The following is a 12,458-nucleotide window of genomic DNA, read 5'->3' as shown; positions in this document are numbered from 1 at the left end:
AGAACCGTTTGTTATACCCAGACATACCGTAAACACATATACATCAGCTAGCCAAAAGAGAAAGAAGGGAATCAAACAAATTTGTAAAAACACCTCTATACTTTTCCCGTTCGCTTGCATTGTTGTGAAAACGAACAACGTTGAATTGTTTCAGTTCAATGAGCAGATAGAAATTTGAATATGATACTGGGATTTTGTCTGGGGTACTGGGATCTGTGAGTGTAACGAATGTGATACGTATCTAATGTCTATTACGTATGTTACCTACCTGTTTTGAATGACCGATATCTTCATTAATTCCAGAGACATACGCCTTCGAAGCAGTGTGTACCAAATAGAATGGTCTTTTCATCGACTTCTCAATCGATTGCTTGTCATGACTCATACTATATATATAGATAGATAGATATAGATATAGATATAGATATATATACAGAATCGGCTGTTAAAAAGTTAGAATAGCGCCACTGCTTACTGCACACTTTCTACTAATTTGGGCGCACCATGGACGGTCGGCCACTACGGTGTTGGTCGAGCATTGGTAATGCGTGCTGTAAATTGTCAGCACCATCTTCAGATCACACCTTCACTGATGACATACACTCCATTCAGTTCACACAACTGCTGTTGAATCTCTAATGCAATAGCTTCTTAGCGTGGAGATACCTCATTATCGCGTACCTGGCACTCGGCTGGAGATTATATGTGCAATCATGTTTACTGTACCATAATTTTTTCACCACATACTCCATGTAATTGCGCTCTCGCCAGATTATAGCTACGTGTTTCGCCTCCATTCTGTACAAGTAATTCCCGCTGTGACCACTCGTGCCATCTTGGAGCACTTTCGGAACTTACTCTCTGGATTAATATATTTATTCATTGAAAATTCATGGCTTTATGTTAATTCTTATTCCAATAAAACTGCAATTGAAGGAATAGTTATAAACTATGTTAGTTTCGGCATTATATCAACACGTTCATTAAGTACATTATGTAAGTGAAAATATGCCTGATGAAAGCGTTGTTATATAATGCCGAAATTGTAACACAGTTTTAATATATTTCACCCATTGATATAAAATTTAATAGTCTTTGAAATTTTTAGATTTATTGTAGTGTAGATTGAAATTATCAAATATATTTGTAACGAAAGCCGTACAGCATGAGACTAATTTTACTTTTTGTAGATCGGTGATTGTTTGTTACCGTTTCATCTGCATTTATCATTTGTATAGAGTTCCTGTAGCAAGTTGAGTGATAAAATGGACCTGGTAATATTTGCAGAATCTTTGTTTTGTGGAGTTAGCGTTCTTCTTCCATACTGCGGCTATTAAACCAAAGGTAAAGTGGAATCCGAACCACTGTAATATATTCAAATTTTTAAATGATCTTTCACCGTGAATCAAACCGAGACGATGTATACCAAAGATACACACGCTAGCTATTAGATCAACAGGGAGGGCTGTATTTGAAGATAATTCAAGGATAGAATTAAAGAAAATAAATACATAAATAAAAACTATAAGGATCCTATAATATTGCAGACAGCAACAAACTGTTTCAATAAAGCTGTAGCATCTTCGTCAGTATAGATTGAAAACAAAATACACTTAACTAAATATTTCACTTCACATTATAAAGTTTTCTGTACGTTACAGATGATTGAAACCATGGGTGCCGATCCTGGTGGACCGAAGGGACAAGGCCTACACCCTGAACTTAGCTTGGGCCCCACATTAATATCTTGTTAGGTGTGATAGCTGACAAACCAGAATGGGCCCTCCAAAAGTCATACAGAAATCGGTGCTACTAATAGAAACTATACAGATGGAATACAAGAGTCCCTGAACTATATGCAAGTGAAGTGATTATGGATTCCTTTAATTTAAATAATAATAATAATAATAATAATAATAATAATAATAATAATAATAATAATAATAATAATAAAATAAAGCTTCAACTTGTAATTTCCATCTTAAGTGAATATTTTTTATATGATTCCATATAGCACCAAAAGCTTCCAACATATCACTGAACATAACGTTGAACAAATACTGTATTCTTGATGTGTTGGTTTCTTTCCCACCCATTGTTAATCTCAGGTAGACCACTTAGATACACCGCAAGAGACAATTTGGGCATAAATAAAAAGATAAATAACATAAAGAGATAAATTTTACGAATGAACTCAATCATTTTTTAATTCTGACAAAATTCATGATACGACCAATGGCAAATTTCTGATAGAACCTCCTGAGGTCTAAGTTTCTTTAAAACTATTTGTTCTATGATATTTAAAGATTACACTCACGAAATGACCTAAAAGCACAGAAAGAATTAAAAATTTTCAGCCCACTGGGTATGATTTAATGTAGAGTTCTCTTCTCTGGGCCTTACACGAAAAATACATAAGTATGTGCCTTTAACAGGACATTTAATATGAAGATTTTAATGAAGGAAGTTCTCTTTCCTTAGCACTGTATTTTATATTTCTCTCTAACAAAACGCAGTCAATACTTTTCAGATATTACAAAAACATAGTTTTGTTATTTCACCAGTACTTACTTTCAATTTCAATAATAGTACTTAATTTTTATATTACTGTTTTCGTGAAAATTCAAGAAACAATTTCTTGTGGGCTCCAGGAATAAGACAGTGTTACACTCTATACAATAAATTCTAGGAAGTTGATTATACTTCTCACATCGGCATCTTGGATAATATTTTTTTCTCCCTATTACTCATCACTTTCGAAAGAATCATCACCTATGTGAATTAGTGTTTTTGCGACATTAATTTTGAAATTGAGAAGCTTCATTATCTACTTTATTGGGACTGTATGGGTTTTACAACCTGTCTGCATAAAAGCCAGCTGTTCACAACCAATAAGTCGAAAAGACATTAAAACATCTGTATTGTCAGTTTTTGTCTTCTGACTGATATTTGATCAAAGGATAACATGCAATCACATCATTAGACACTCCGACTGCATACGCATGAGAATGTCCAGTGAAAAATGGGTACCCGGAAACTGAATTGCACTTCTGTAGGTACTTTATATAGCGGGGTTTTCTACTATAAAGATCGCTTCAGATGGCCCTATAGAAGAAATCAAAGAGCGTAAGGTCAGGTGATTGGCCATTCCACGTTACGGTGACAGGTCCATTTCTCGGGGAGTTATGCATCGAACCATTGACGCACCAACCCTATAATTGGGAGGAGCCCCATCATGTTCGAAAATAAGAAGGAAAATCTCGTCTGCGTTCGGAAGGAAAGGAAGCATATTCCTGCAGGAGCGTGAGGTACTGTGGTGTCCTTAGAGTAGCGTCCATGAAAAATAGACAAATGATGTGGGTGTCCCATGCGCCACACCATACCATTTGAAGGACTGTTTCCTATGCGGGTCAACCCAGTTCAGATAATTGCTACCCAATATCGACAATTATATCGATTGATCTTCCCATTTAAACAGAAATGGACCTCATCGCTGAAGAGTATGCCACGTTTAAACGAATGATCCAGTTCGTATTGGTTAGTGGCCTAAGTGCAGAACTCTACCTGTCAATCTTGGTCATCCTTATTTAGTTTATGTTGCATATGAAGCTTATAAGGATGCTAGCGATTGGTATGAAATATCCGGACAATGAAAAACTGGCTGATACCACTTTCCAGTGAGAGACGGCAAGTACTGTGTTTGGACATTCACAAACGACGCTAGAAACGTCATTATCGTCTCCTCATTGATGGCATCTTTGGTTACCCACTATGCCCTATCTTCCGCTTTGCTATTTGACATCACATACACAACTGTGTTATGTGATACTGGATCTCTGCAATGTTTCTAGAACCGCGTTCTCCGGATACTAGAATGATTCTTTTTTTTTTTTCCTTCTTTCTTTCAGAGAAATCTTAGATCACCTGCAACAATAAGAAATTATGTCATTTTCAAACTTTCAGCATTCATAACATACAAATCATACAAGGTATGAAATATATAACTACTCCTTTAGATTCTAGATCTTAGGCGGTTGTTAATTGATATGCATTTGAAATTTCGCACTTGCATTCAAGATGGCGGCCATAGTCGCAATGTACCATATAAGTTGCGGACTTCTCTACTACCACCTTCCATTAAATTATTTCATTCACATTTTCTCTTCATGTTTCAAAATAAAAGAGAATCTAAAAACTTTTAACTCAACCTGCACAATATGAGGGTATATCATGTAAGTACTTGCAATTGCAGATACAAATTAGAATTTTCAGAGCTCAAAATTCCTATTCCTTCAAATACTGTGACAAAGATAAATTTCAAATGAGAGGGAATACATTAGAATCTGCTTCGTAAGTACGTACGTTGTATTTAAAATTCTTACAAATCACTCAAACAGTAAAAAATTGCTGTGTGATGCTAATGTACATATAAAATTGTAATTGTGAACACGGTAATGAAATTTGTCTATATTATTTATTTCAAATTATACTTGGTTCGTGACTTTTGATAACCAATTAAAGCCCAATCTAGAGAGGATTATACATTACTAGAAATTCTACCTTGACTTACACGATACGCAATTCGTAGACAAAATAATTATGTAGAATTAAAATTAATAAACCAGGCAACAAGCACAAAAGGAATTGTTAAATTCCAGCATCTGTAAAGACTTCAAATATATATCTTCCTTTTGAGGTTCATGGGACATTTCTCCGTTTTGTTCGGAGACCTCTTTGATTACACATACTATACATCTATCTGAGTACAACAGATACTTTAGCTAGTGGCAAAAGTGAAACAAAACATCCAAGATAACCGGAAAACATAATTCGTATCGATAGCGTTGCCAGGAATGTAAAGAAATAATATTTAATGTATGTAGAGACCTCTTTACGTGAGGTCTCAGGAGAGTACTACGTAAAATAAATTAACATAAATAAAAATGAAATGGAAGACGGTGATTATGAGAAATGAATGAAATGGTGGAATGAAGAAAGTGGGATGAAACGGTAGAAACCCGAGAAAACCCACTCACACGGTGTTTGTCCACCACAAAATTCACTTGGCGGGAACAGGGTTTGAAGCCGGGACTCCATACACCAGAGGTGAACGCTCTACCACTGAGCCACCGCGGCCCCTAACATAAATAAATTAAATGATGATCATAGTAATAAGAATGAAATACGTCAGTAATAATAACAAGAATCTAGTTTTTTTTGTCCGTTAAAGTGAAGACATATACCATCTCGAGATTTGTCTATTGCATTTAGGTTTGCTCAAGGAAGAATATTTTTATGAATTACAATTTACATACATAGTATAAGAGTTAGTGGCTGCACTAATTGTTAGGTAAATGGGGCTAGACCTGGCTTCAAGGAGAACATTTAGACTGACAATAAGAGATAAATCTCCCTTGGACATGATAGAAACAATATACATATATACACTCGACTATCCGGTCTTGTTTAAAAAAAAAAGTAAGGAAACTGCGTAATAAAACGAGGATTTTTTAAATAATCTACTGGACCGTTAACATGATATCTTCTGCTCGCATAAGTGGAGAGATATTGCGTCGAGGAAGAGGGCTAAAAGAAATTTTATTTTTATGTTATATATTTATTATTATTATTATTATTATTATTATTATTATTATTATTATTATTATTATTATTATTATTATTATTATTATTATTATTATTATTATTATTATTATTATTATTTGTAATAATTTCTACGATACTGTACCTATACTAAGAAATTATAAAATCTAAATAAAGAGTTGGTTTCGGTACAAAAAATGTGTTTTTAATGATTTGAGTGGGGCAGGAAATGAGTAATTATACAACTTCGGCCTATCCAGCATGCCCTTCCGTCACATTAGAAAGCTAGAAGAAATGTGCTTCCATCTATTGCAGATAATTGATCCTTTACACTTACCTTAAATCTAATATAATGCTAAGCTGATTTGTTTCTCAGTTATTGTACCTAGGTAGTTCTGTTCTATCTGACCAATATACCAGGTACTAAAAACATGTGAATAAGTACATAAGGGAATTTAGCTTGAAAATTATGGGATGTAGCATTGTTCTGTGTTAGCTGTACATAAATATAGAGATTCTGAAGTGCGTGGCATCTAGCAATGATTTCTAGAGTGTAGAAGAGAATCTAAAGAAAAGAAACTCAGACCTTATAAATTTCTATCTAGTAGATATTGTTTAGAAATCTATAAAGTTTTTGATGATGTATGTTTAATTTTACGTTTCCTTTTTTCATTTTGGCATTAATGATTATTTTGTGTGTCATGGGAACCACAAATTACGTTATAAACTAAAGTTATCTATAAAATTGGAAAGTTTGCTATTTATTTGTTTTGTATATATTAATTTTGTATTAATTTGGAATATTTTGTAAAATTGGAAGATACATCTTTTCGACGAAGTTCGACCAAATCACTTCTTAGTATTACTGTTTAATTTTATTTCAGAATCCAGGATGATAGCGAATCGTTTCATGCTGATAAGGCACATACATCAACAACTGAAACAAAGTTCCAAAAGAGCCAGTCCGTTCAAGATGATTGAAGATGGGTTGGATAGGAGAAGCCCAGACTTTGTAACCGCTAAACAAAAAAGTCAGGCTGCATTTACGAAGTATCAGGAATTGTTGAAGATCTGTAGTTCTGGAGGTATATTTAGTATGTCATAAATTGTTAGGTAACGAAAAGAATCAATATATATTGCAACAATGCATTCTAAGTACTCTCAATATATGGAACTTTTTTAGTCTAAATCGTGTGGAACTTTTATTTAAGACTTCGTCTGATTTGAGGATCGTTTCTGGTATGTGCTGTTTATAATGAAGAATAAATCATTACTTTCCACTAATGCTTTATCTTCTGGAATTAAATTTGCCAGTATTCACTTTGGACATGTTATTATACCAATTCCTACACTTTTAACAAGTCGTCTAACATACCGTCGTTGTCTGTAGATTGCATCTTGCTTTTGGCATCAACCGCAGAATAACGACATCGAAGCATACGTTTGCTAGGGTTGAACTCTGTGAGAGACAGTTCTCATATTCTGATGAACAACAGAGCAGAATTTGTCGCTACAAGCAGATACGACGAAAATTAAGCTATGATAATAGTGCCGAAGTGTGCTTTAGAGGAAATAGCACGTCCAGGACTTTGTTTTCCTAAAGGTACTCACCATGAACTGCTAGTCTTTCAAACGGCTGTAAAGACAAGCGTCAAAATCTGAACAAGTGGAACGAAACTCAACCCAAGCAACGAATCCGTATTACACCATCTCTTTTACTGCCCAACATAGCTGTAAGAATACGTTGCACAAATGTTCAGTGTTACTAAATTACAAAAGATACCTGTTGCATTGGTATTTAAATACACAGGCTTTTTAAAAGTTTTCAGAAAGACAGAATTCATTTTTTTGCATACCATTTCTTGCATGAAATGATCCGTGCTCTCTATTCTGGCTCGTTGCAATGTTGATATTTTAATTTATTAATTCACACAACTCCTAAGAACCTCTGCCAAGTGCGGAATTCTACCTCTGAGCTCCACGAGGAATCAGAGAAGGTAAATTGGTAACTTCGAGCAAGCGTAAATAGACTGCTAGCATTAGCGTTTTTCTTGACAATTAGCAGGTCCTATGTTCAAATCCGCATTCTGTCATTCTGACTTGAGGTTTTCCCTCAATCCTACTAAGCGAAAGTTGGTAATTATCTTTAAAATAGAGTTTCTCGAGAAATTTGCTCCCCTTCCTATTTTTTATCTTTGTGCAATACTGTGTTATTCTGATTGTACTCTGTGAGTAAATAAAAGTGTGCCATATTAGTTTGATTTCCTTCTGATGCGCGATTTTCCGAACGTGTATTGTATTTAACATCGTAACTGATATAAGCGGAAGATCTCGTTAATTTGAACATACATTCTTAAGCATATCATACTTCGATTAAGTTTCATATAATGAACGGCTTTCTACAATCATTTAAATCAAGGTCTTTTGGTCAAATCAGTCAAAGACAAATTCATTGTCTTTTAAACATGACTATATTAGTGTTTCGCTGAGATGATGAAAAACTGAATTCGCACTAGAATGTTCTTATTTTCATTATTAGTACTATTACCTTAATATAATAATAATAATAATAATAATATTTTCCAGGAAGTGAAAAGGATCATCTTCGACATACAAAGCAGAAGAAAAAACTTTTTGTACGAGACAGACTGAAGAAGTTGTTTGATTCAGGAAAATACTTTGAACTATCTGCAACAGCAGGGCTTGGTATGCAGTATGGAGATATTCCTGCAGCAGGAGTTATTATTGGTGCGGGTCAACTGTTTTATATATATATATATATATACAATTTGAATGGTATAAATAATTTGATATATATATTTATCTCACATGTGCACTCATTCAGGAAGTTTTCACATTTATGACTAGGAATGTTTTACTCTTGTACTTGCTCGTTTTGTCCTCTGTGCTTTGGTATGAGATAAAGAGTGGCGAAAGAACTTGAAACGTAGAAGCAAATTTTGAAAGACGAATCGTGAGAACTGTTTTGTCTTACTTGAGTAAGTACTTTGTTGCTTTTAGACAGGTAAGCGGAAAAAACAATAAAATTGGAAAAAGAAATTTTATTTATTTATTTATTTATTTTAAAAAAAAAAACTTAATTAGTGATTTCTGTTGCTTTGGCAAGTTTCGTATATGGTAAGTTTGTACTGAAGATATATTTTGCTTTGTACCAGTAAGACATTCGAGTAATTAGTACAAATCCTCAATACCAAAATCAGAAAAAAATGTATTAATAATGAAATGTGTATTTCATATTGAAGCAGCAAGCGGTAGAAATTCAAATTATTTTAGATTTGCGGCCTTAGAATTCTGACATTCTAAAAATAAATGTAATATTCTTTGCTTTAAAAACAATTATGAAAAGAGTAGTTTAAAAAAAAAAAAAAAACAATAATTACCTGCATCAGTTAGGTAGTGATCAAGTAGTGAATTAGTGTTTTAAAAAGATTCGAAGATAGATATAAGTTTAAAAAGTTTTCTTTATCTCTTTCCTGACACTAATACATGTAACTATGATGCTAGTACTGCATATTTCGCCGACTTACTCATTTCGCCGCCGACGTACTCAAATTGTCCTTCCATTCTGAAGTTGTTTACGAAACTAATTCCATCGAACGGAAAGAACTTCTATCGCTGACTATACATGTGTCAAATGGCCTGATCCATAGAAGTCGATCCGTGTAAGTTGTATTCAAGAACGCATATTTAGTATAACAGATAGCTTAAATGTACAAGAATCATCAAACAATCATCAAAGAAATTAATAAATAATAATAATGACACACTTTAAAAATGATGTGGGGATAAAATATTTGTCTAAAGTTAGGGTTTCAAGATTTAATACTGCAGCACTCTAGCTCAGCAACATAATGTAGAATATGAATTTTATCATTAGTCTAATTCCCGATATCCCAGCTCGCACCGTGTGGACTTTGTGGTGGACAAACACCGTGTTCGTGGGTTTTCTCCCACTCTTCATTCCACCATTTCATTCATTTCTCATAATCACCGTCTCCTTTAGCCTAACCGGCATAACCGTGGGACGTAAAACTTACAGATTTCATTTCATTTCATTTCTAATTCCCGATAATTCAAAATTTATTAACTAGATAAACATATAAAGCTGAAATAATAAATTTTAAAGAATTATTTAATTTAGTTTTTCTATGTATTAAATTTCAGCAATTGGAAAGATCGAAGGAATTTATTGCTTGGTGACAGCGAATGATGCAACAATAAAAGGTGGCACCATGTTCCCAGTGACAGTTGTTAAATATATAAGAGGACAAGAAATAGCCATGCAGAATAGACTACCATGCATTCACTTAGTTGACAGTGGCGGAGCGTTCTTGCCTTTACAGGTAAGAAACGTACAATATTGTTTGTTTGGTATTATGTTAAAGTATGGAACTTGATTAGTATTGTGGTATAACGTTACATAATTTCTACTTGAAATCTGTCTTTAAGATCGCTTGGATAGGGTAGGTAGTAAATTCAAAGGGGTAGAGATACATACAGTCTTTGCACTGCCATATTGAAATGGGAAAATTCCACTAAGTGAATGAAAGAAAGTACTACGAATTTGTTTTCTGTTGCATTGTTGCATTTGATAATTAACGTTACTCCACATAGTGGATGGAAGAAAGCAGTAGTTGCTTAGTCTTTCATTATTGCGTTCGATAACGTTATCCGCGTAGTGAATGGAAGAAAGTATTACGTATTTTCTTTCTCTTTCATTGTTGCATTTGATGGTTAATTAGATAGTAATATGTATTAAGTAAGAAGTTCAGGTCGATTAATGATCATCCATGTTGCAAGTAAATGGTGAACATGAAACTTCAATTTGCCATAGTGTTAAAGTTACGGATCCGTTTGTATCTTACAGCATTTCAATATTTTATGACAAGTCTTTCTCAAGACTTTTTTACGCATAAGTCAGCGGCGTACAATGACCAAATTTAGCATCCCAAAATGTTCAGAAAATGTCACAGCGGCATAATCTGTTCCACTTCGTGTCGCCATTACTTCGGACTATTGTCCTGCACCGAACTAAAGAATAGAAAGTGGGATCTCCTCCCATTTTTGAGTACTTGTTTCTGGCAGACCATAGATAAATAGAGAAAAAAGAAGCTGTCCTAGGGGAGACCATTAAGGTATTCCCTTCCCTATTTGACCTAGGCTAGATGTTACATTGCCTATTTTTACTTTAAAAGTTCTATTTGGTAAGTAATTTTCAATCCATCTAATTTAAGATAACGATAGGCCTATGTTTGATGACTTACTTAGAAGTAATTTGTGATCAATGGAGTCAAAGGCCTTTGATATATCGATATATATATATATATATACAACATTTACCTTAAATTACTTTTTAGTGCAAAGTATGTAAAATCTGTTAAATGGATAAGATTTGTTGCAATTGATCTACCTTTATAGAAACCATGCTGTGTATCGCTTAAAACATTCTTTACATTGAAATATAAATGTGTACAATTAATTCAAAAATCTTAGAGAATACGCTTACTAAACTAATAGACCTATAGTTTTTAACAATCTCGATCGCCAACTTTTTATATCGAGACAACATATACTTACTTCCATTTTGAAGAAAATACTCCATCTTTAGTGATGCGTTACATATGGTTACTAAATTTGACGTTACTTCATTTCTACAGGCTTTAGTGACATAATATGAAATGTTATTAGGTCCAGGTGTAGTACTCCCCTTAATTTTTCTGATTGTCTCAATTACTTCTTTGTGTGTGATATATGGAATACAAATCGATATATAATTACTACATATTCTGTCAATTTCATGACCTTACATTTTTTATTTTGATTGTAGTCAAAATTAAAAGAATTGCGAAATACAACTTTAAAACATTGTGCTATGTTTATAATTTCTGACACTGATGTATTATTATACTTTATCTGTTTTGGTATTTGTTTGTGTGATTTTTTTAATGTTTTCCAGAAGTATGAACTGTTTTTACAAGTACTGTTTCCCAACATTAAGAAGTAAAATTTTCTATCCTCTAGGTACTTACTTCTTTTTCACCATCTTTCTTAAATCGGAGTACGTCTGGTATCATATTTTATTATTTGATTGTTTAATGTTTACAAAATATTTTGTTTTCTTATCTATTAATAATTTAAGTTTTCTATTCATCCACAAGTTCTTGTATTATTATTATTATATTATTATTATTATAATATAATATATTATTATATTATATATTCGGTACATGAAAATCGAAAACTCATATATTTGTCATACAAGTTTTCAGATATTTTATCGATATTGTTGGTAGATATATCGATATTGTTGGTAGATATATCGATATTGTTGGTAGATATATCGAGAAATGAATGTCATCAATTTCATTTATTTTGTTTATTCCGTAATTAGCGTGCAAGAAGTCAGCTTTCTGAAGCCATAATTGCTGATCTTTTTTTTATTATTATTATTGTTTCTTATAATATTCCGTGAATATACAAATGACAATTACAATAATAAGTGATCGTTTATAACTGCATCAAGATTGCATAAAGTAAAATGTATTTTACTTGAAAGAAAATCTACAAAAACGTGCTCTCGACACCACCTTTTCTTTGTGGAGTCATCCCAATTAGAACATAGGTTAGCATACGCGCCTTTGGCGTGGGAGACCCGGGTTCGATTCCCGGCGGGAGCTCATGTGGTTCGGATTCCACGTTAAGCAGTAGGTCCACGTCTCATATAGCCTCGCTGCTGAAAGGGACGCTAAACTAAAATCAACTCAACTCAACCAATTAGAGCATATGTAGAGGCCACCTTAAACGATAGCATTGGTGTTGTAAATATATATTAAACC

The 12,458-nt window shown here is 33.4% G+C and overlaps 1 protein-coding gene across 1 annotated transcript in view; it reads left to right on the top strand.

Moving 5' to 3' along the window:
- Positions 1 to 12,458, top strand: part of LOC145670358 (methylcrotonoyl-CoA carboxylase beta chain, mitochondrial-like) — a 63,473-nt gene that overhangs the window by 33,072 nt on the left and 17,943 nt on the right. The window contains exons 2-4 of the mRNA XM_081738932.1: positions 6,486 to 6,686; positions 8,188 to 8,349; positions 9,787 to 9,965. Of these exons, the coding sequence (XP_081595058.1) occupies positions 6,486 to 6,686; positions 8,188 to 8,349; positions 9,787 to 9,965 (542 nt within the window). The remainder of the gene's footprint in view (positions 1 to 6,485; positions 6,687 to 8,187; positions 8,350 to 9,786; positions 9,966 to 12,458) is intronic.

The sequence above is a fragment of the Thermobia domestica genome, chromosome 14 (genome assembly GCF_964235325.1).
Source record: "Thermobia domestica chromosome 14, izTheDome1.hap1.1, whole genome shotgun sequence".
NCBI lineage: Eukaryota > Metazoa > Arthropoda > Insecta > Zygentoma > Lepismatidae > Thermobia > Thermobia domestica.
Note: the sequence above shows the minus strand (reverse complement) of the source record. Positions and strands in the feature narration are given on the sequence as shown.